Here is a 23,781-nt window from a genome sequence, read left to right as displayed (position 1 = left end):
AATACTAGAAACCGTCAGGTCCAAATCCTCAGAGATTAGACTAAAAGCAGAATTTTATATTTTGCAGGGTAAATTTCTTCCCACTTTGTCTAAGCTCATCTATTATTTACCACCCAGCTAATTCTTTTAATCAAGTCTAACTCAGAAAGATGAACTATAATATAAATCAGATTGAATTTCAGTGTAACCCAGTCTTAATTTATTGGTAATGAAAAAAAAATTAGCATCAACTACTCACCTTCTGCATTAAGAACATTTTTACCTTTTCACAATTGCAGGGCTTACTAAAAGTTAGATTTTCATTCCAGGTTTTATTTAAGAATTTTTGACCCTCTACAATGATTCAGCTCATGGTCCTGGTGCTGGAAAAATTGTAGTTTTCAGAGAAACCGTCTCTGCATGTGGGTGTGAGAGGCAGTCTCTCTTCATGTTTTTCATTACAGTTCATTGCACTGTTGTAAAAAGGTAGCAAAGCAAAGCAGGAGGAAGACTGACTCTTTTACTGACTGGTCTGAATTCAAAAGTGAATTGTTAAAAATAGTGTACTTTAAACTTTTGAACTGTTCACTGGGGTTTTCAGGGCATAAATATTTTAAAAATAAAATCACTCAGCATACCAAAGTAAAAGCATTATGAAACTTCTAATCATACTTCTATGAATAGTATTAGGAAGACCTTAATTTAGTTTGGGGTGCTAAAAAATCATGCGTAAGGATGTGTAGCTTCAGAACGCTGAGATCGCAGCCTGCAGAGTGCTACGCCTTTGTTTACAGTTCACTTCTGCAAATCATCAGTCTCTCAAAGCGCTGTGCTTGCCATCAGTCATGCTAAGGTGGCCCTCCACCCCCTCCCAAGACGGTTTGCTCCATAGGTAAGCCATACAAAAATTCTGTCCTGTCGTTGTTCTTAACTAAGAAATGATATTGGATTTTATCTCCCATTCTGAAATCTCTTCTCCAGGTGATGGTAAATGTAGTAAAACAAACATGCATGGTGATGAGGATAGGGTGAGTGGTTAATAGCTGCTCACTTTGGGGTCCTCAATTGGAACTACAGAAACGACAAGTTAGGCTCTGATCTGAGTGTTCTCAGGAACTCTTCTGACTTGAAATAGTTCAAGAGCCTCGGGGTCATAGAAAAATACCATCAATCTCTTTTGGGTCAGTTGGCAACATAAATTATCAACGAAGTCTAAAATATTACCAGTACCTAAAAAAAATTTCAGCAGAAAAATGTTAAGTAGAACATTTAGTTTTCATTCACATTAAAATTTTATGTATATGTACATAAATTTATAATAAAGTGATACCAACTTTCCAAGTAGTAGAAATCAGATTGCTAAACCTGATCTAAAGTTTATTTTGAGGACCTCAAGTCTACAAGAGTGGGATAGTAATAGGAGTGAAGGCTTTAACTTCAGACAAACATGGGTTTATGGCCTATCTTTGTCGCTTATTTAACTTGATGGGCAAACTACTGAGCTTGTGTCCTCATCTATAAAATAAAGATTAGATACCACTGCCACAGGATGATGTGAGGGTCTCAATCACGCATATGAAATACTCATTACAAAAGAGGCACTCAGTCAGTGGTTATCAGAGACCTGCTTTCTTTAGAGGCTTGAGTACTTTTGTTAAAAAGTTTAGGTCTACTTAAAGTCTGCAAAGCGGTAATTTTTATCATCCTGAGAGATCTCTATTTCTCCTGTTTCTAATCATCAGTGGCATTCTCCCGAAACCGTTATCTGTATGCTTAGTATCTATACGAAGGATGCTTCAATGCTATCTATGCTTAAGTTGTATAAAAAAAATCTAAAAATTCAACAAGCAATTATTAATGAAAGTTTAAACTGACCCTCTAGTACCATAATTAGTTTAAAATTCCGTCTTTTAAATTATTTGCTCCTTGAGATTCAGTGAAATGAAAACATTCAGCAGTAAACTCTTGCCCACAAGGAATCAAAGTGAGTAAATCACTAGCACGCAGGGAAGGGGAAAGGACCATGTGGTCACCATGAGAGTTCAGGATATGCAGCACAAAGCAAATCTGAAGGACTAGATTCTACACGGATCATCATCTTCTAACTCAATCAATAATATGTATCAAACTGAAGAAAAGTGTAAGTTTTTCCTTTGAGATCTGAGACGCCAAGAGCCTTCATCACAAATAATCTACTGTAGCTATGGACAGGGTAGTCAAATTTATTTCAAAACAAAAGCTTTGTTGGGCTGCATCAAATGCAGGAGGAAAAAGAATACTTCGGGGCATGGTCAAATTACCAGTGTGCATAACAGTGAGGTATGCTCAAATAAGCCTTTAAAACTTTAAAACCTGAACTATAACATACCCATGCAGTAATATTTTTTCAGTGCTACTAATTAAAAAAAAAAAAATTAAAGCCTGCATTGGAAATTTACAAAATGGCAGAATTTTGTGTCTCCTACCTTTTGACCGTAATATGTTAATGTACAGATTTTATGACAGGGTCTGTGTTAAAAAATCTAAATATTTCCACAAGATTTTAAACATCACTGGGAATCTGAATTTAGAAGAGACAAAACTGGATAAAAGTACAATGCCCGTGACAGCCAACGTTTTGTAACTGGGCTGTATGAGGTTGTTTAGAAGGCAAGGGTTAAAAAGATAGATGAAAAAGATTTTTAAAAATTACCCCCAAAGTTGATGCGCTGATTTGAATATAAGTACACCAGATACTACAGCATGGGGAAACACTGCAAAAAGATAATCTATTTACAGAAGAGTGATTTAAAGACATTATGTTTTTTGTTCTTTTTTTTACAAACAGATGTAAGAACAGGAATTGTCCACTTTTTAAAAACTCTACATTTCAACCCTCCACTATTATTATAATTTGCTGAACTGCCTGTATCAAAGGCAGTTCCCCCCCATTTGACTCTCCAAATAAATTTCCATCATTTCTTCATCATCCATGGTCCAGGCTCTCCTGAAAAGTCTCTGGGCACAAGTCATAGGAGGGCAGGTTTTTGACCTGCAATTAAAAATAAAATCACCAAAAACTAGAGATCCCCCCCCACACCCTGGCCCCGCCAAGATTCCTTCTCTGAGCAGTTCAGTCATCACTATCCGACAGCGTCTCGTACTGTGCTGAGAGCAGCGGGGCAGGCTCTCGTTCCCAGAGCCTGTTCTGTTGGTGAGGAGCTGCTTGGCTCACAGAAGAGGGCGCACACGCGATCGGTGTTGGTGGCGTGCTGCTGAGCATCCGCATAGTCAGAGGGTTATAAGGAAACTGAGTTGAGCCTGACAAAAGAAAAATTAGGTTTTCATTCTTAACAGCATAGTTGCTGTTTCATCCAACTTTCATAGGATGGAGGAGGACAGGATTATTCTAGTAAAATGGTCTTGTTACACTAAGAGCAAAGTGAAACAACATGGAAGGGCCAAGGTTCCACCACTTAGATTGTAGCCAGTGATAAATAACAGCAGTCAGTCTAGAAAGGATGATTGACAGCAGTAAGCACAATGAGATGAAGGCTGCTGAGCCCAGAAGTGAAAGCTTTGGGCTGGGTTTTTAGTTAAGTCTAGAACTAGGTGTTTCCGTGGGGGATCCAAGTAGAACTACTGGCTGTTTAGCTCTGGCTGAGTCTGATTACACCAAGAGCTTACTGGTCCTTAAAGACAAATGTAGGGGCACGATTCTCAGAGCATGAGGAGGATGACAGGTGCCCAGGGATGTCACAGGGCGAGGGGCAGATTTACAATGTACAAGACTTCGAAGAGGAATACATAACCCTGACGATAGCACTGCTACCTTCTGCCAGTTTCTAGATTGTTTCATTGTCCCCAGAAAGCCTCCTACAGCTTAAATTCTCGAAACAGAAAATATTTCATCAAGTAATTAATTTCATGAATGGTTTAATATTCCTTCCCTAAGAGATGTGAGCACAAACGATCACTGGGCTAGGCTAGAAGTTTTCAAATTAGTACACAACCATTTTTGCACGTGGTGTGAGAATTTTATAAAGCAAAAGCCTTAAATTATGCTGATATAATATCCATATGAAATTTATATATATCTTAAGGGGGAGGGCACATTTCAGATTTTTCTCAGTGACATATATGTGTATTTAACCTGTAAGAAAAGGACAGTTTATAATTCTCTGAAACCCTTAAATCCACAGCAAATATCCCAGTTTGATTAAAAAAAAAAAAAAGTCTGTTCCTTTTCAAGACTACCATTATCAAGGTTATTAACTGGGGGGGAAAAAAGCTTACAAACAGGCACAAAATAGAAACCATTAATAAATATCTTAGAGTATTATTTTTCATCAATTTATACATAGTGTAGCCTACAGAGAGATAATGGCTTTTTAAACTATTCTTCCCATTTCTGACTTAGATTTGTTATTATTTCCCCAAGAACCTTCTCTAAGAATATCTGTATGAAAGGCTGAACAGGAGGCTATCTTGGGAGTGGCACTTTACATCAGGTAGTTCATGAAAGAACTTAACTTGCTTTGCAAACAAAGCAGATGTTGGCTACCAGCATAATAGAGAAATGAGGGAAATGGGTAAGAGATTTTTTCATAGCTTTTCTTTTGTTCATAGTAATCAGACCTTGCATTCTTAATATTTTTAAGATTTTATGCACGCAATTTCTATTCTGGAAAGTGGAATCTATCAATGATAAAGTAATAGAAATATAGCTTTCAAAAAACAACGTTTCTGATTTTAGAAGAAGTACTAACCAAGGCATTGACATAAATTGCTTTAAGACTCATTTTCTAGCAGTAGGTTCCTCACCTGTTGAAGAGGGCCGATCTTCCCAGGCCCAGCCTGGCGTCTGCCTGTGGTAATCCCCTTCTGAATGGACAGAGGAGACTGAAGAGGGCCGTTCAGTTCCTAAGTAGCCTTGCCCAGGGATAGGAGATTTAGATTTCCTGCTGTTTGACTTGCTGATCAGCTTTGGTTTGCAAACTCCTAAAAGTGAAATAAATTAATACTGATATATAATAATGTTCTCAACTTAAAGACATATCAAAATGATGATGATTATATGATGCTGAGTGAAAAAAGCAGAATGGTAGCATGAAGAATCCAGATCTTAGTATCGAATGAAGTAAAAATATAATTAAAAGAAAGCCAGAGGGGCTGGCCCCGTGGCCGAGTGGTTAAGTTCGCGCGCTCCGCTGCTAGGCGGCCCAGTGTTTCGTTGGTTCGAATCCTGGGCGAGGACATGGCACTGCTCATCAGACCACGCTGAGGCAGCGTCCCACATGCCACAGCTAGAAGAACCCACAACGAAGAATACACAACTATGTACTGGGGGGCTTTGGGGAGAAAAAGGAAAAAATAAAATCTTAAAAAAAAAAAAAAAAAAAAAAAGAAAGCCAGAATTTTCTTGTAGCAACTAAAACAAAAAGGGTGTGTTCTCACTCCATAAACTTAAAACATGTAGCCAAGGAACTAAAATTTCTGGAACATCGTTTCTTTTCTGGCCTCGGAGCATAGAAACTGCTAAGGAAATTAAAGCAGGTTGACAAAAATCTTAAGTCCTCACTACCTACCTCCTCCACCACTGACTGAGAGAGAGGCAAACAGAGTAGTTAATACACCACCCCAAGGAAACAGTAAGTCAGAGGAAGAGAGTGTAGAGCAGAAGCCCCTTGATAGCTCTACTGGGCCTCAGCAGAAGCTTGCCAAATTTTGGTGGCCCTTTCTGTTTTTCCAGGCTCGGTTTAGTTGGTGACCTCACCAACGAGGAATGCCCTTGAGTGGGCTCTAGAACAAAACATTAAAAACATCTCAAAAGAGATCAGAGTCGGGTCACCAGCAAACGTTTTCCTCAGCCCCAGCAGAACAAAATCACCCTGCCCCAAATCCTTCAGGGTACCAAAAAAAAGGGGCATAAAGCAACTTCTACCCCTTGAACTATCTGGAAAGAGAAGTGCAAGTCCTTGATGATAAGGAAGAGAATATAATAGAAACAACAAGTGGAAAAGGTGCTTTATATACTGAAAGAAAACTTCAAAATAAAGGAAGCCAGTCTACAAAAGTAAGTGACGGAAGAGATAACCAAAAAGAATGATGAAAAGGCTTAGGAAATAACATTAAGCAAGGATCAGAATAGACATAAGGAAAAGGGAATTATTAGGACAAAGGAAAAATCTAAGATCCAGTATAAGAAACAAAGATCAAGATGACTAACATAATTAGAAGGTAACATATGGAGGAGAAAGACTGTGTAGCAAAAAGATAATTGTGTTTCTGAAATGGAGAACCCAACAAAAGAAACAGAAAATAACTAAGAGGAACATTTAATAGGACATTTTGCTAAGTGTAGAGATCAACCTGCAGATGCAAATGCCCTGTGTGATCAGGAAAATCTGATACAGAATGATGAATACTAACACATACTTAACGGTTAATTTACTGAAATTGAGGAAAAAAGGATTCTTAAGGCAGATAAATTGTCACCTGTCAAAACGGAGGCAACATCTGGCCTTATTATACAACAATGAATGCCAGAAAAAGTTGTAATAGTTGTCTACAGGGTGTTTTGAGAAAAGTATGTGTTAAGAATATTATAACCTGTCATTCAAATATAAAGGCAACAAAAAGACATTCTTGAGCATGAAAGATCTTGAAATATAGCACCCTTTGTGAGAAAATGGAATGTGAAAACCTTACCAAAAAGAAATGCCATAATAAAAAGATTATACAACCAGGATAATTCTAATTGTGTAAAAGTCACCAATATTATAACCTTAAAATACACACAAACACACTTAAAAGCAATAAAAACCAGAAGGTAAGAGCTCTCTGCTCATTTGAAAACAAATGCTCATCTTTCAGAGCAGGAAGAGAATTCATATTGTCCTAAAATTAATATATATGTAAAAATAAATAAAAACATCTAATTAATCTTTTTCTTAACTTTAGTGAGACCTTTTACTTGACAATAGCGGAGGAAAATAAACCTAAACTAAACCTGAAATACTGCTGACTTTCAGGTAATTTTTTAAGCATAAGAGTTTGCAAAAGATTAAGAAAAAAGGTTATAGTTAAACATTAAAAGCTTAAATCATGGTTTTTTGTGTGCAGCAAGGCTTTAACAGCATGTATAAAATGAGCTCATTCTAATATCTGTCATGTCTGGAATGATGATTATCAAACGACACTAGCTTTCTGGATGATTTGATCTGAAGGTTTTTTTTTCCTTACTCTTTCTATGGCTTAAAATTCTTTTATACTGAAGGCTCAGTATAATCAATTTTATTACAACAGAAAGTCACTTTTATTCAAAAGCAGAATTGCACTTGTATTACAGTTACAATGTATGCATACAGCTAAGGACTTAGCTGCTAATATGCTGAAGGCTGACATTCTGGGTAAAAATTTTCATCCTTTTTAATTTCTGTTCATGTTACTAAAACATCTAAGCAAGTAAAAAAAAATTTTTTTTTTTTTAAAGTAACTGAAACCCTCAGAGGTGACTCTGAGCACATAAATGAAATCTGTGAGTGACACATTAGAACTTGGGAAGTAAATTGGCTTTTTCTTGGGAAAGGCAGCAGAAGAGCACTAAAATGAAAACTTTACCTGAATGAGGTGATGGGTCCCCCTCCTCTCTCCGTGTCTCACCACTGGTCACAACCGAAGTGTTGGCACCACCAGGCACTACTCCCACTGTTTGGGACAGGACAACTCCGTGATCCTCAACTTTGTCATCAAAGCTTCCCATGAGGGCCTTCCTGATAATGTCTTCTAGACCGAGATTACTGGCAGGATCAGCAAAAGAATGACCTCTAGAGCTAACTGAGCCTAAAAGAGACAACCATAACATTTCTGCTTGTTTCTGAGAGGCAGATCAGGAAACAGAAGGGAACAGACTGCCTACAGTCCTTCAGACCATTGCGTCCACACAGCACCTGCCAAGTTGCCTGAAAACCCATGGCCATCTAAATCAAAATAATAATTCTAGGAACTTTATTTTTCTTTGCTAAATGAATCAGTTCCCCACTTGTGTTAAAGTTACTCAACCGTTTTCTTCTCGTTTCAGTTCCCCAGTTTCTACATTCTTCATCTTTTCAACAAGTATTTATTGAACCTCAGTTCACTTTTTATTGCTCTTGACTATCTCCTCTCTGAGTAAATTAGGCACTATTATTCATTTTTGCATACTGGAGCAGTCCCCTGCTATGCAGTCCATACTTAATACAATTGGTTGGACTGCTACCATACCAATTTCATAATGACAAATAATATATTTGAATCTTACCTGAGGTAGTGACTGCTGGCAAATTAAAGATCTCAGTTCCTGGCTGAGCAGCTGCTGTAAACAGACATTCAAGTTAATTGAGATGTGATAATCATATACAGCAAAGAGATAAAGCCTCAAAAATAATTCTACAATAAAATTAACCATTTTCCATGATGGGAACCTTATTTTTCACTTGTTAAATGAAGATAAAGTAAAAGAAATAATTATGTTTTTAAAAAAGGAAATGAGGACATAGAAAATTGGGTGAGGTAGGAAAATCAGAACAGGTGTAATATAAGCCCAAGGTGGGAACGAAACTTTGCATTGCTGGAGAAAAAACTGCTCTCAGAACAGGAATCCAGGCTTGCTAGGGAGACGAGATCCAGGGGAAAGACACCTCAATGTGTAGGATGAAAATGACCAAGTCTTTCCCTAACATGGTTGACTGGAAACTTCTTACATTCCCAGATGAGACAAAGATTCTGTCTGTTGATTTTTTCATTCCTGCTAATTGTGCAATTTGTAATTTGCATGGTTTGAATGACAATAGCTGAGACAATCTGGCAACTACCTATAAAGGACTGGGCCAGAAATAGAAGGAATTTGGGAACAGAAATGGTATTTTCATCACAGCTTCCAACTTGATGCTGAGAATTTGAAAGAGAAAGAACATAGGAAGTAAGTGGGTGGACAAATGATGTCCCAGAGAATGTGGAGAACGCGGGGTTTGGGATGAGACTGCAGAAGAATGGACTTTTACCTAGGGGTGAGAGCCATCTGTGAAGATGGGGAGTACATGTGCCTAGAAGCCAACTTTCTTGATCAGGGGAACTTTAAACTGGCAAGAGGAAAAGGAGAAAAATCTCCAGGAAAAACTATAAAACAGTGACTGCGGTTGACAGTCTCCTTACGTATGGGTCAGGTAACATTTATGATAAATAAACTGAACCTGAAATAACACAAAATGATAAATACAGCCTTGTAGTTATCAAAAAGTTCATGGAATAAGATTCATTCATTTTACAAATATTTATTGAGCAATTATTTGGGTGAATCATAATAAAATCACCTCTTTGATCAAAAATGGTCAGACACACACACAATTTCATATAGTTCAACCAAGGATAATACCAAGATACTGTCCTTACAGTGCACTCCTTCCTCTACCTATGAAGCTTATCGTTCAGTGTGGTACTTTCTAAGGCCATCAAATCTGATTCACTGGGCAGCTTAGTAAAAGTACCAATTTCCTAGATTCCTGGGGCCCTGTGATTCATATATTTAACAAGCATTCCTGGAGATGGATGGATATTGAAGTTGAAGGACCTCTGGTTTAAAACAGATGGGCAAACTGAAAGAACATGATAATTACTCAGAAATGAGGGGAAAAGAAGATAGATATTTGAGAGCTGTTTAGGAAGCAGACTTCACAGGAGGAGGCAGCACCACCAGGAGGTGAAGAATGAGGGAGAGAAGATTTGCCAAGAAGATAATTAGTGGAGCCACATAAAGGTAAACGTGGTAGGGAAGGAGGAGGAACAGATTTTTCTGTGTGAAGGGGCAGAATGTTAATTGAATTTTAGACATTTAAGGGGCTAGTAAGATATTCAAGAAGAAATGAGGTCTGCAAAGATACCAAAGCAGATGTTAGTAGAAAAGTTGAACTCCAGATATAAGTGGGAATTTTCACAGTTTAAACCCCCAGAGTGGATGAAATGACTCAGAGATTATAGTGCATGAGGAGAAAACTGGGAAAACCAACATTCAAGGGCCAGGCAAAGCAAGACCGTGCCTTAAGGATAAGAAATGGCCAAAGAAGTAAAGAAAAAAAAAAGAGGAGAAAGTAGTATCTGAAAGCGAAGAGAGGCAAATATTTCTGGAAGAGCAAAGTGGTTCAACTAGTGTCAACAGCTGCAGAGAGAACAAATAAAGTTTTCAAGTGTTAAAGTCTTTGAAGAATAAAGTCACTGATGTCCTTGGTGGGAACACTGAATTGAGAGACATGAGTTGAAGTGAAGCTGTCCTGGTGGCCGATGGCTTTGATTTCTCAGTTCTACTTCCCCGTGAGCACTGAATGTGCCCTCAGGTCCCATGAGCCCACTTATTACTTAATTCCTTAATTGTCCCCTTCCACAATCAAAGAGTTCTTGCAATCAAAATAAATCCCAGACTAAAGCAATTTTGTTAGTACCTGCCTTAAGACGTTAATAAATTTTATCTTCTATTAAAGTTAGGTACGTGTTTCATTATACATTTTCAGAGAGTAGAGACCATCTGTCACTCTAAAAGCAAGCAACATAGTACCCTGCTCAATAAATGATTGTGATTTAATGAATGAGAGAGCTGCTGCCTGAGGATAATGGAAAACATTAGAAAAAAGAAGAAAACTATAAAGTAGGCTTCTTCAATTCATATGTGGCATTTACCTGTCAAGAATTTTTTTCCCACTAAAATGGCAAAGCAGAGACTAGAGAGGATGAGTGTAAACCACACAAAGGTGAAACAACTGGCTGCTCTAAAACCTCTGTCTCCATGCTCTGACACATCCATTTCTAGGTTCTGAAAGAATCTAAACATGAGAGCACTACATTTTTGTTGGTGACATTTGAGAAGCTGTAAATAACAGATGAAACCACTGAAGACTGGAGACAGAAAAATGTAATGATACTATTTTAAAAAAGAAGAAAGAATATCTGTAAGCCTGACAGCAATTCTGGTCAACATTCTAAAATATCTTTTAGATGGTCTGTAACCACTTAAAGAGAATCTAGTAATTAAGAGCTAGCATAAGTCCACAAACAATAATTGACAGTGGGCTCATCCTTTTTTCTCTTTGACGTTTAACCTTTATTAATCACAAAGTGTGACAGATCCACACACATCCACCTGGCTGTTTATAGTTCCTAACCCACAATTTCCTTTCTTTTGAAAGGGCCAAGAGATTAGTAGATTGTAGATCACAGAAATATAGTACTGTGTCTGCCTAGATTTCTGCAAGGCATCCAACAAAGTCTCTGTACCACCGGATATACTCGAGGAAAAGATGGCTAAGTAAGGACAGGGTGATGGTCTCAGTGAGTGTGCTGAATAATAATGTGAGAAGGTTCCAATTAATGCACATGCATATCAACCCAGAAGAAAGGTTTGGATGCCACAGAGCTTTATCCTACTGGATATTTACCAGCAATCTGGGTAATGATGCCATAGGTACAGAACTGTTAGAATATAGTTAGTACATCATTAGAAGCATGGGCTCTGGAGTTGGAATGCCTGAGTTTGAACCACAGCCCATTACTTACTAATTATGTAACTTGCACCAGTTATTAAAAACCTGAGTCTCAGTTTCCTCATCCAAAAAATGGAGATAATTATAATAGGTAGCATGTAAGGCTGTTGTGCCTAACGCATAGTAAGTGCTATATATTTAACTGTTTGCTACCATTATTATTGATGTCATTATATTTTTAGATGGTGGGTTTATCAGATTTGCAGGTGAATGCTGGATGACCAAACAGATCCAGAAAGACACTGGCAGGATAGAAAAAGTAGTTGGAATGGTGGAAGCACAGACTGCCTCATCCTATACACGGCACTAGTAATACAAAAGTACAGCAAGGGAAAGGGATGGACCAACAGCCGCACATCAAAAAAGACCTTGATATTTATATTGATACTAAGTGCACTATAACTTAAGAGTGTTAGGTTGCCAAAGAACCCTAATATACCCTTAGGCTCCCTTAATAATGAGAAATTTAGGATAGATCATACCACACTACTCAGGACGTACTGAAAGGCTAAGCTAAATAAAATGTTTTTAGTGGACAGCAACAGATGGTAAGAATACTCGGCACCAGGCCATATGATGAAAAACTGATGAAACTGGGGATGTTTATAGAGATAAGACTCAAATGACCTGTCTTCAAATCCCTGAAGAGAAGTCATGTGGAGACAGCCCAAATGGATAAAATGAAGACCAGTGGGTAAAAAACTAGGAGAGCTAATCTAGCCCCACATAAGAAGAAAGTTTCCTAGACTTAGCATTTGTTCAAAGAGAAAGTGGACAGCTTCAGGAGGTAGCAAGTTCTTGCTCACTAATAGGAAATCACGTTCTGGCAGACATGAGAAGGAACTTTAGGATCAGATGTCGTTAGACAGATGCCTATAAGAGCCTTCAAACTCAATGATTACACGAGAGGCAACATTGGAGATATCATTATTAATGCACATTTTATTTGGGGTTCATGAAAGAAATCCCACTTACCCATATCAGAGTCACCTCCACCAGAGGAGTTCAACTTACGAAAAATCTCCTGCTTCTTTGATTTAACCATGGGTGACGTGTTTTCAAGCTTGGTGAAGAATGAAGGCAAGTAGCTTATACCCCCTGGTGAGCGGGAATCATTCCTGTTAGGAACACAGTTATGTCTGTTATCATCACGTACTCCTAACCTTGGGGACTTTTCTATCAATTATAACAACGGTGATAGGGTATTTGGGAACACTACCACCTCCCCAAACTTGTGTTTGTGGTTATAACTGTAAGGAGCAATATGTGATCATAAGCCAGTTACTATGTCATATTTGAGGACATAGTCAAAGAACACTCAAAGATGAAACCATAAAATAAGGACTGGAAGGGGGATAATCTAAAACAGAGATTCTTAACAAAGAATAAGCAGCCAATGGATATTAACAGGAAAACTCAGAAACAGCTTATTATGATGCTGTCTGCTTAACAGCACAAACACTGATATATTTATGGCTATCACATAAACTGGGAACTACAAGCAGAATTACATTTAAGTTCAAGAAAATTATAACTAATAGTACATTTGCCTATAAGATAGCAAGAGCTCACACCAAAGCAATCGACAGTTGGACTTGAACAAAACAGCTACAGTATAGAAATAAAACTGCCTATTTGTTAAACTTATTTCAAGCCTCCTACCAGATGAAATGAGTTTCACGTAAAGGGTTTCATATTTCATTGGCAGCTACCTATACTAACACATTTTTTAAAAAGTTTCCTCAAGACCACCAAGGATCTACCTAGAGCTGGAGATGAAATGGAGAACAGAGAAGGCTACTGATAATCTCATCATGTGGATTCATTTATTCGTCATTCAAACATGAGAACACCTACTATAAGCCAAGTAAGATAAATAAGGTAACAAACAGAAAAATGAATAAATTGTGATCCCTGTCCTCAAAAGAATCACAGACTTAGGGGAAAACGTGTAATGTATAGTTACATTTGATATCATTCCCTTTCCAAAACTGGATTTTCTTCCTATTTGATTGAAAGGTACCAACATCTATTTGGTTGCCTATAAATATATACAATAAGTAAATAACTTACAACACATTGTAAGAAATGCACTAACAATGTGGAGTGAGACAGATCTTGGTTTAAAGCTGGACTCTCCCTTTTTATTTGACCGTGGGCAAATCATGTATTCACATCTCAGAGCATCATGGGAGGGTGTTCCACACCAAGAAAACAACATACGTATGAACTGAGAGGAACTCAGGGAACAATAAACAATGTGATCTGGACAGAAAATGAAGGATAAGGGTGAAGTGGCAGGAAATGAGATAAGCAGCATGAACCTGGTGATAAAGGAACTCAAACGCCATGCTAATGACAGTGCTTGACTCTAACGTAAGTTTTAGAGAAATCACTCTGATGGAAGGGGACCAGATGCCAAATCAAAGGTGTCTAATCTAAATGGGAATAAAAATCTAATTATGCACAGAGTTGGGTTAGGATTAGAAACAAGTAAGAAAAATATGTAAAGCAGCTCAGCACAGGTGCTCACTGTTACTTTCCTTCCACATATAGTCCTCAGTGCTTGGCATATGATGAGCACTCATAGGGACAGGAGCAATGTGTGACCACACAGAGAAAAAAGGTCTTTAAAAAAGGTCTAGAAGGATGTAATTTCAAGAGGAATAATGAACAATTGTCTTGTATAATCTATTTAAATATTATAATTTTTTCATGAAAATCCACTAGCATTAGATCACTATGAAAACAGAGACTAAATGATCCTCTGAGAGTCCTATCCTGACATATAATCCAAAAGAGAAAAAAGGCACTGATATAAGAAAAACAACACACACACTCATAACTGGGAGCTGTCAGCTAGGAAGGGCACCCACTCCTCACCTCTGCTCTGCAGGCTCCGCTCCTCTCTGCGACAGAAGCAGCATGCTGTCCTGTTTCTCATGCCCAACTGGAACCTGCGGTGGGGAGATGGGCTCGTAGGGCTCTGAAGACACATGACTCCTCTCTGGGGATTTTCCAGGCCTAATATTGTAACACATGAAATATTAGATTGTGCTCCTAGGGCTCACCTATGGCTATTCTAAACAGAAACCGGTTAACTCATTACTTCCTTCAGGAGAAGGCACAAAAGTTGGCAATGTCTATCATTGAGAAAGTTGCCTCAGGTATTCACTGTATACCTAGTTACCAAAAAAAGTCTGTTTCTGCTGCTTCATCCATGCATGCCCAGCGGATTTGGGAGTTGCGTCACAAATAGCGCCACAGGACAGGCCGCAGCTGAGGCTCCATCGGGAGGCCATTGTGTGCTTCAGCATCAGACCCCATCCTACCCTTGGCCAGCTACTCTGGTGAGCCCTCAAGGGTTTTACTGCTGATTTTGAGCCTTGACTTACCAGGTCTTTCCCTATTTGGTCAGAAAATAAAGGACTTGAGTACTAAACTGAAACCTAAGGAGTGTGTCAGGTGAGTCAAGAAAAGGTCTAGTTCTACTATTTTAGGGCTGAGCAGTTCTCTGCAATTTAATGTTTTTCCTCTGGATACCATGTTGGTAAGGATAACTGAGACACTGTTTAGACCAAGAAAGTTTTTGGTTTAGTGATTATACATATTAAGAGCCACCTGTGACCATTAATGTTTGCTTTTATTACTGTTATATATATATTTAAATATATAATTATATATACATATGTACATGTACCAATACATTATTATATATATACAATTTGTTATTTCCTTTCTCAATGCCATCCAACTCTTAGTGGCCATTTTTGACCATCTTTCTTTTAGTTCTTTGGTGGTCACCTCTAAAACTCTAAATAAGCTTATACCTTTCTTGATTTATCAAACTTGAAACAGTACCTATCAACTCCCTTCCATGAAAGATGAACTTGACTACTTTCTCTATGTTGTTGCCCATTTTTTCTTTTTCTTTTTTTTTTTTTAAAGATTGGCACCTGAGCTAACAACTGTCGCCAATCTTCTTTTTTTTCTGCTTTTCCTCCCCAAATCCCCCCAGTACATAGCTGTACATTTTAGTTGTGGGTCCTTCTAGTTGTGGTATGTGGGATGCCGCCTAAGCATGGCCTGATGAGCAGTGCCACGTCCACCCAGGATCCGAACCTGCAAAACCCTGAGCCACCAAAGCAGAGCACAAGAACTTAAACACTTGGCCATGGGGCCTGCTCCTGCCCATCTTATTTCCATCTTTAGTTTGTCTATTTTAACTTTACATAGCATATTCAGCCATTTTTATGTGATTTACAGCACTCCAGAAAAACTCCTCTGTGTTTCGCTTAATGATTGAAAAATCAATTAACAGTGTTTCACCACATATGGATTGTGTGAACATTTTAAACTATAAAACCAATGAAAGAAATGAATTCCTCATTCAAACGCACAGGTGTAGTGATATAGAAATTACAAGTGAAAAAGTCAAATTTTCTTTTCATAAATGCCATCAATTGCTCAAAATCTGCAACATAGTGCTTTGCATCTGGAATGAATACTCTGGTATAGTTTCCTGTTCTTCTCTGATAACTGAATTTCTTTTCCTTCTTTGGTTAAAAGAGAGTAAATGTGTTTTCGTCTTATCCTTAAGATAATCCAGCTTCTTGAAATGATTATGTCCGAGATTTGCTTCAAAATAATCCAGTTTGAGGGTAGGGCAAGTGTTTCAAAAAATGAATTGGCCCTATGCTGATGATTACCAAAGCTGGGCAATGGATACACAGAAACATTATACTGTTCTCTGTATGTTTAAAAAATCCTACCATAAAGTTTTTTTGTTTTTGTAAATGAAGACCATTCAGCTTTTAAAATACATTATTCTTACTCCTTTATGTTCTTTCCAAACTTTGAGGGGTTGTTGGGCAGGCTGGAGAACCACCTCTGCTACAAATTTCTTTATCATTCTCTGAATTATGGCTTCCACTACTTTGGTTCATCCCTCCACTGTGTCTTCCAGATATTTGCCAGCATCTTTGACCTGCTGATATCCCAGTCTTGTTCTCAGCATTTTTATGAATTTTATGAATGTTCATGCTGCTTTACTGTAATTTTTAAATTTTTTATTTATTTTTTGAGGAAGATTAGCCCTGAGCTAACATCTGCTACCAATTCTCCTCTTTTTGCTGAGGGAGACTGGCCCTGAGCTAACATCCGTGCCCATCTTCCTCTACTTTATCTGTGGGACGCCTGCCACAGCATGGCTTGACAAGCAGTGTGCAGGTCTGCACCTGGGATCCGAACCGGGAAACCCCAGGCCGCCAAAGCAGAACATGTGAACTTAACTGCTGCACCACAAGGCTGGCCCCCTGCTATACTATAATTTAACATGTGCCAATGCTTAGTCTACCACGCTGAACCAAAAACCTTGCCTCCATTTTCTAAAACTCTAACCACAGAATATTGGATAAGAAGATAAAGAAGAAAAGCTCGTTACCAGATGGCCCTGCCCTACAGGGTAAAATGTTTCCTCTCATGGTGTCTATGTTGGCCTCATTTTCATTATTTAATGCCAGGTTCCTAAACATATGTTATTGCTGACCCAACAGAAACCACTGAGAGAGAAAAACATTTTTATGATTCTGAAGGACTACTCAAAGTGTCCCTATACTACCACCAAACTACACATTCTTCATAACTGTCTTAGCAAACCCACAAGCAGATATAGCATTCAACTTTTGAATACACTTTCAAAAGTGTATAGTACCTGTTGCCCAGACTGTGGACACTCCAAGAATAATATACAGAGGAAAAACTTTCATTTACACTTTCTAGGAAATGAAGGTACATAAACTTTAGGTATAAGAAATGAATCTCCTATCTTATAGGTATATTCAAATTGTTTTACTGTTGTGAAATTTACATATGGTTTGAAATAAACGCCATACCTTCCCCTGGATTTGTCTACAAGGTTTTCTGGAGAGACCCTTGAACCTGGTCTTTGATGGTGGACAGACTGAGACTGGGATTCTGGGCTGTAACGATTTGATGTTTTAGTCCTCACAGGTGTAGACACCAAAGCAGATGGTGAATTTTGGAATGTAGAAGTGGGAGGCTGCTGGGGAGGCTGCGAGGAAACTTGATTTCTAGCAAAATCTTGTGTGATAATTTGCTGTGAATGAGAAAAGAAAGAAGTGGTTAAACCCATTAAATACTTGCAAAAAATGTATAAAAAAGTTGAGACATCTTTATTGTGATTCCTGTTTTTGCTTTTTTTTTTGAGGAAGATTAGCCCTGAGCTAACATTCGCCACCAATCCTTCTCTTTTTTTTGCTGAGGAAGATCGGCCCTGAGCTAAGATTGGTGCCTATCTTCCTCTACTTTATATGTGGGATGCCTGCCACAGCATGGCTTAATAAGCAGTGCACAGGTCCACGCCCAGGATCCAAACTGGTGAACCCTGTGCCTCTGGTGCAGAGCGTGTGAACTTAACGAGTACGCCACCAGGCCGGCCCCTTTATTGTGATTCTATGTGAAATGTGCCTTCTGCATGATCAAAAGAAGAAAAATTAATAAGAAAAATGAAAAACTTACACAGATGTGATCAGCAAGTGTGATCAGTCGATGGGTCCTGGGCACTTGGCCCACCCCCTCAGCCTGTGAAGAAGGGGGCAGCTGCTGCTGTGGAGACGGTGATTCCTGCTGTGGTCGATAGTGATGTAATGGTCCTTCATACTGTCTGGTGGCTTCATCTAATAGAGGACAGACAGACGTCTCACTCCGGGGGTGCCCTCGCCTTTCACTCATTTTCAAAGATTAAACACAACTCAGAGGAACACATGAAAGGGATGTGGTACATATCTCTAACCAGAATTCACATCTTACTTTGGAAGAAAAAATACTTATTTTTCTTCATACTAATACAGAATTCACAGGAATAGCACAGAATAAAATGTGAAAACGTAAGTAGGCAAACAAAATTTATATCAACTATTTTCTATATCATTAAAATATAAACAAAAGAGTAATTAATAAAAGCTTAAAAATCATTTTGCATTAGTGCAATTTTAGATGTTACTCTAAAACAACACTAACAAAAGATTTCTTAACATGGTCTGAACAGATAATTAGAAGCAAATGATAAATGCAAATATGAAAACGTAATCTGGTGGCTAAAAAAGACATACTTTCTGTTTGGTTTGCCTTCACCACCTCTGGCTGACAGGCCTGCAGTCTCTCCTGGGGCAGTGCAGGTGAGCTCGCAGGGCTTATCACCTCAATAGCATCGCTAGGTGTTTCATAACGGTGAGAAGATACTTCAAAAAAAGAAAAGAATCTTTTAAAACTAATCCTGTGAAAAGTTTCAAAAGTCCAAGTTCTTCAAACCTATTTGCATATTTTCATTTTTTATTCTCAGAATGTTCAGTGGCACCCCAGGTTAATGACAAAAAACAAGCCCAAAAGACTGGTATCAAAGGTCCATAAGTGCTTCCTCGGTGTTCCTAATCTCAGTAGGGTACAGGATTTTCTCAAATTTTGTGGGCTCTAAGACCTTTAGGTGAGGCAGAATAGAGAACAGATTTGTGACATCCTTCTGGCAGCTGGAAAAGAAAATCACCAGGAAACATTCATCAGAAGAGATTAAACAAATGAGAGCGTAGATCCTCAACAGTTCATTGTTTCCAATAACTTCAGTTCTGTGGGACAGTCACTTCTTAGAAAAACTTTGAGGCTACAAAGCTGCTTCATTACCATGATGATTTTAAAGCTACAGATTAAGTAACATTATATAATGATTTTCTCAAATCATTGGAGTACTGACAAAAATTACTCTAAACAATTTTTTAGCAACATGATACATTGTACAAATAAACAGAAATGGTAAGGAATGTCTGAAGGGAAGCAAATTCACTCCGTTGGGAGAAAGGGAGGATGCCCACATTAGAGAAGGGCCCCCTCTAAGATGCAGTTCCCAAGACAACAGGGTCTATGCAGTAGGTAGCTTTTCACAGTCCTGCCATGGCCTCAGAACTAAGGGGGAGAGGCAGATATCACCTCTCGCTCAGGAACTTTCTAACTTTAGAGCGCTCTTTGCATTTACAGGCTGCACTGAAGAATCAGAAAACTGCCAGAGACCTGAGTGTGATCAGTTGATGGGTCATGGACACAGGTATAGCAGGTGGGAATGAACTCTGCTAGCAGGCCACCACCTGTTCCTCCAGTACTCAACTGAATGGCCATTTCCTCCTACCCCGCCATCAGGTCATGGAAGTTGCAGTTACCTGGGTTCCAGTATGCTCAGAACAGAAACCTGACAACCAGGATAAAAATTATCTTTGGGGAACTAAAATAAATCATTATATTCAAAGTAATTTATACTACTTTGCAACTTTGATACCCACTGGTACTCATCTCTGTTTATGTATCCAACATCCTAAATCTGCTTACCACATCCAATATACGGTCAATAGAAAGTCTGATGCTAAACTGTGTTCACACTGCTCTTGAAGCCTTAAGGGTAAGGGGAAGGCACTGTGTTTCACCTTCAAGGGGAAGGAGGCTCTGAAAAGAAAAACTGAAAACCACACTAAATAACCTCAAAGAGCCTGTTGATTCCATGCAGGTAATTTACCCAGTGATTAAAAAAAAAAGAAAAAGATAACCATACCCAGAAATAGGAACAGTGGGAAAAGAAGCCAGACTTTCTATTTTCAGACCTTCTGAAAGTCAAACTCCTAGAACGAGGTTTGGTTCTGATGCAAACTGAGAAGTGTCATCCGGTGACTAGGGAACCCTGTGCTGAAGCATCCACTAAGCCACAAGCTGGCTCACCATGTGTGCTGGTGACTTCCCTCCAGAGGGCCTTGTCGTACAACTACAGATCTTCAGCTAGCAATTTTCTGCATGTATCATATCTGTTTTGCATATTTTCATAATCCCAGGCTAAAGTCTTTTGTCTACATAACTGACTACCAAGCCGCCCCTTTCTCTCTAAAAACCTCAGCAATGGGGTAGATATTTACCCAAACAAATTATGATTAAGCATGGAGGTAAAAGAATTGCACACTGTGTGCAGGTGCACAAGAAATCATTTTTTCATTATCTCCAGCTCTACTCCATTTCATTAATGGAAACAACAGAGAGATGACTACATATGATTAAATTACTTCAAGTATTAGTGGATACTTGCTTAAATACCTGCTTACTCCTTCAGGAATTCTATAAAGAATTCAGGCAATAGTTAAAAGTAAATTTAAAGTAACTTTTCTAGCATTTTTACTGTAGATTTGTGAATTCTTACAGATATACAGGGTAAATGTCCAAGTGACTAACCAGATTTGATCAAAATCCAACTTGCAAGGAAGGTGCAACATAAATACAATTACCAATAAATAAGGTGTCTCACTTTTTAAAAATCTCTATCTTAGAAAAAGGATATAAGAGGCTTTGGGGTACTGGCCCAAATACTGAACCACATACTGGAAAACACTTCGTGAGAAATTCGGTTTCAGGAGCACAGAGCCTGATGATACATCTGTCACCTTCAGACGCCTGAAAATGTCAGTAAGCTCTACCCTCTATCTACTTTCCAACTTTAACTCTACAAACAGCATGGGTTTCTCAGGGAAAATAACCTGGTATATTTAAGAAACTCTGATATTTAAATAATGACAAAAATAGTAGAAGAGACATTTTTGCACTACTAACCGACAAAACCTTTCTATTACATTTACTATGAAGATTAAGATTTTCTTTATACAATGTTCTGCTTTACCTAAAGAATAAAGTAATTCTTTACTCAGATATCACATTGCAAAACTCAGATTGAGATACATACAGCTACTAGAAGAGTCTGAACTTTGAGAGCCACGTTCCCTTGCATCCTTGTCCGAGGCAATTTGCCGGGTGATGATCACGTCTATGAAGTTAGCTGCAGTAATGGTAGTCTTCCCTCGGGTCCTTAGCTCTTCCTCATATCTGGATTTTGGAGGAGGCCCTTTATCTTTCCCAGCCTCAGAATAAACTACTGAAGAATGAGGCTGGGGCTTGCCACTTGGAAAGGCTGAAGAAGTGTACAGACACTGAACAGATCTCTTCTCCACCTCCAGGGTTTTCTGCTCTAGCTGCTGCTGTTCACTAACTGCTGCTGACCTGCTTCTCAAATTTTCTTCTAACCTGGCAGCTTCATGCTTACTCTCTTTTGTTTTGGAAACATCCATCTGGGGGGCAGAAGCTGCGGCATCCACAAGAGCAGCCAGGGCATCCGCAGCAGTGTTGTAACGGGAGGCTGGCAGGCCTTGGCTTATAGAAGGGCCCCCAGCAGGCAGTGGCCTGTAAATAAAACCAAACCACAACTCTGTGAAGGGGAGACGCTTTATTGGGGGGTGTGGTAGGGAGACAGAAGAAAAAACTGCAACAACAAAAAGTGCTGAGCAGGTAGAAAATCTTTACTAAAAGTATTGCAGTCACAAATTTAAAAGAGTATATGCAAGAGGCTGGTATTTTTTTTGTCAAAATGTATACAACAGACTTACATGATTCGTAGCTGAGCACTTGGATCCAAAGGTGTGATTACACTGGTTCCGTTGGTTCCCTGGAAAACGCTGGGTCTTTGCTGCAACATGGTCTCCTGAGCTCTGACTGAAGGGGACGGGGAGCGAACATATCCATGACTGCCTGGCCGGCCGGGCTGTTCTGAGCCTGTGGGGACCAAAAAAAAAAGACAAGCCGTAAGGAAGCAGCTGCAGACAGCAACATTTAGGGACTGTTATAAACCTTGATATCCCACTTCCTGGTCTTTCTAGAAATACATTCTATAAGAGTTTCTCAATAAAAATGCAATAAAACCACACTAGTAACTTGAAACAAAAACATCAGCTATATTTTCTGTCATTTCCATTTTTGTGATAAGTTTCTATCTTGATTCCAGAGAGGAACAAAACATCAACCATGAAGTACTAACACAGATCAGATAAGTTCATCTTTCAAACTTTTCCTCAAACTCTGGTGTGTTTATCATTTCCAAAACCAAATTGAGCACAACCTTCTAAGTATCATAATGCAAATAACATACTCCTGCTACACCAGGGTCTGAGGCCGTTTCATGCAGCCAGTTCTTCCTGCTCTCCTCCTTTACCGCCCTCCACAGGCAACTGTTTCTCAGCAAGCTCTCTTTGTCGTGACATCATTCACAATGCTCTCCCCAAAAGTGCAGCTCCACTAACTACACTTCTTCAATGTTTGAGATATTTTTATTAACCATAGCTCTCCCATAACAAAGCCACAACTTGAACTTGGTCAAAATGACTTCACTTGGAAGATCTCAAATTCTCACGTTTCCTCTCTAATCACTTTCTTCCTCTTCTGGTTCTATGCCCTCACTCGGACTTTCTAACTTGACCTTGCCCTCAAGGAGGCAGCAGTTTCAGCATACACCCCTCTTCTCACAGCAGGTACTGACTAGGGCAGCCTTTTCAGCAGTTCTCTCCCTTTTGACCATACATCAGCTTCTATGAGTGTTTCTATGGGGGATATTCCTAGAAGTGAAATTGCTATTTCAATTATTATATCTCCAAAAAGGTTATCCCTATTTACACTGCTACTGTGTGTGTATGAGACGCAGTGTTTCTTTAAACACTCGAACACAGAATATTTATCAACCTTTTAAATGTCTGATGGAGAAAAATCATATTTAATTGTCTTAAATCTGCATGTTATTTATCAGTAGGATCAAAAGCATTTTTAAAATATAGTTCCTACCAAAGTTATGTATCATTTGCACTCAACTTTCATTTTTTATTTATTTATTTAGTTTTTGAGGAAGACTGGCCCTGAGTTAACATCTGTTCCCATCTTCCTCCATTTTTTTTCCCCCTCCTTCTCTCCAAAGCCCTCCAGTACATAGTTGTAGATCCTTCTGTTTGTGTTATGTGGGACACCAGCTCGGCATGGCCTGATGAATGGTGCTAGGTCCGTGCCCAGGATCTGAACCGGCAAAACCATGGGACGCTGAGTCAGAGCACACAAACTTAACCACTCGGCCATGGAACCAGCCCCCAGCTTTCTTTAATTAAACCAATTTCCATGGTTTTATACAACTGACATATAATCAATATTATGGTGCTACCTTACAATTCACTAAAGCATTTCCTATGGTGACTTAGTGATTTATTATTATATATAGACAAGAGGTTACATCTAAATGTCTTTAGGCTTTGCAACCATTTAATTGTTTAAGAGAAATCTTCAAGAACGGTATTTCTAGGTCAAATATGATGACTAGCTTTTGGGCTCCTTTTCTATGTCT

The 23,781-nt window shown here is 38.7% G+C and overlaps 1 protein-coding gene across 43 annotated transcripts in view; it reads right to left on the bottom strand.

Moving 5' to 3' along the window:
* Positions 1 to 2,181: 2,181 nt before the first annotated feature.
* NCOR1 (nuclear receptor corepressor 1) overlaps positions 2,182 to 23,781 on the bottom strand; it is a 160,704-nt gene continuing 139,104 nt past the window's right edge. For 15 of the 43 annotated variants that reach the window (XM_070228231.1, XM_070228233.1, XM_023653564.2 and 12 more), the window contains 11 exons: positions 22,010 to 22,175; positions 21,313 to 21,806; positions 18,662 to 18,790; positions 18,069 to 18,226; positions 17,423 to 17,646; positions 14,412 to 14,552; positions 12,504 to 12,646; positions 8,261 to 8,314; positions 7,582 to 7,803; positions 4,783 to 4,959; positions 2,182 to 3,279 (listed from right to left, as the gene is read on the bottom strand). In XM_070228231.1, coding sequence (XP_070084332.1) covers positions 3,092 to 3,279; positions 4,783 to 4,959; positions 7,582 to 7,803; positions 8,261 to 8,314; positions 12,504 to 12,646; positions 14,412 to 14,552; positions 17,423 to 17,646; positions 18,069 to 18,226; positions 18,662 to 18,790; positions 21,313 to 21,806; positions 22,010 to 22,175 — 2,096 coding nt within the window. In that variant the 3' untranslated portion in view covers positions 2,182 to 3,091. The remainder of the gene's footprint in view (positions 3,280 to 4,782; positions 4,960 to 7,581; positions 7,804 to 8,260; positions 8,315 to 12,503; positions 12,647 to 14,411; positions 14,553 to 17,422; positions 17,647 to 18,068; positions 18,227 to 18,661; positions 18,791 to 21,312; positions 21,807 to 22,009; positions 22,176 to 23,781) is intronic. The other 28 variants (XM_023653576.2, XM_070228247.1, XM_070228250.1 and 25 more) reach the window with 7 other exon arrangements.

The sequence above is a fragment of the Equus caballus genome, chromosome 11 (assembly GCF_041296265.1).
Source record: "Equus caballus isolate H_3958 breed thoroughbred chromosome 11, TB-T2T, whole genome shotgun sequence".
Classification (NCBI taxonomy): Eukaryota; Metazoa; Chordata; class Mammalia; order Perissodactyla; family Equidae; genus Equus; species Equus caballus.
This window is presented reverse-complemented; position numbering and strand designations above follow the sequence as displayed.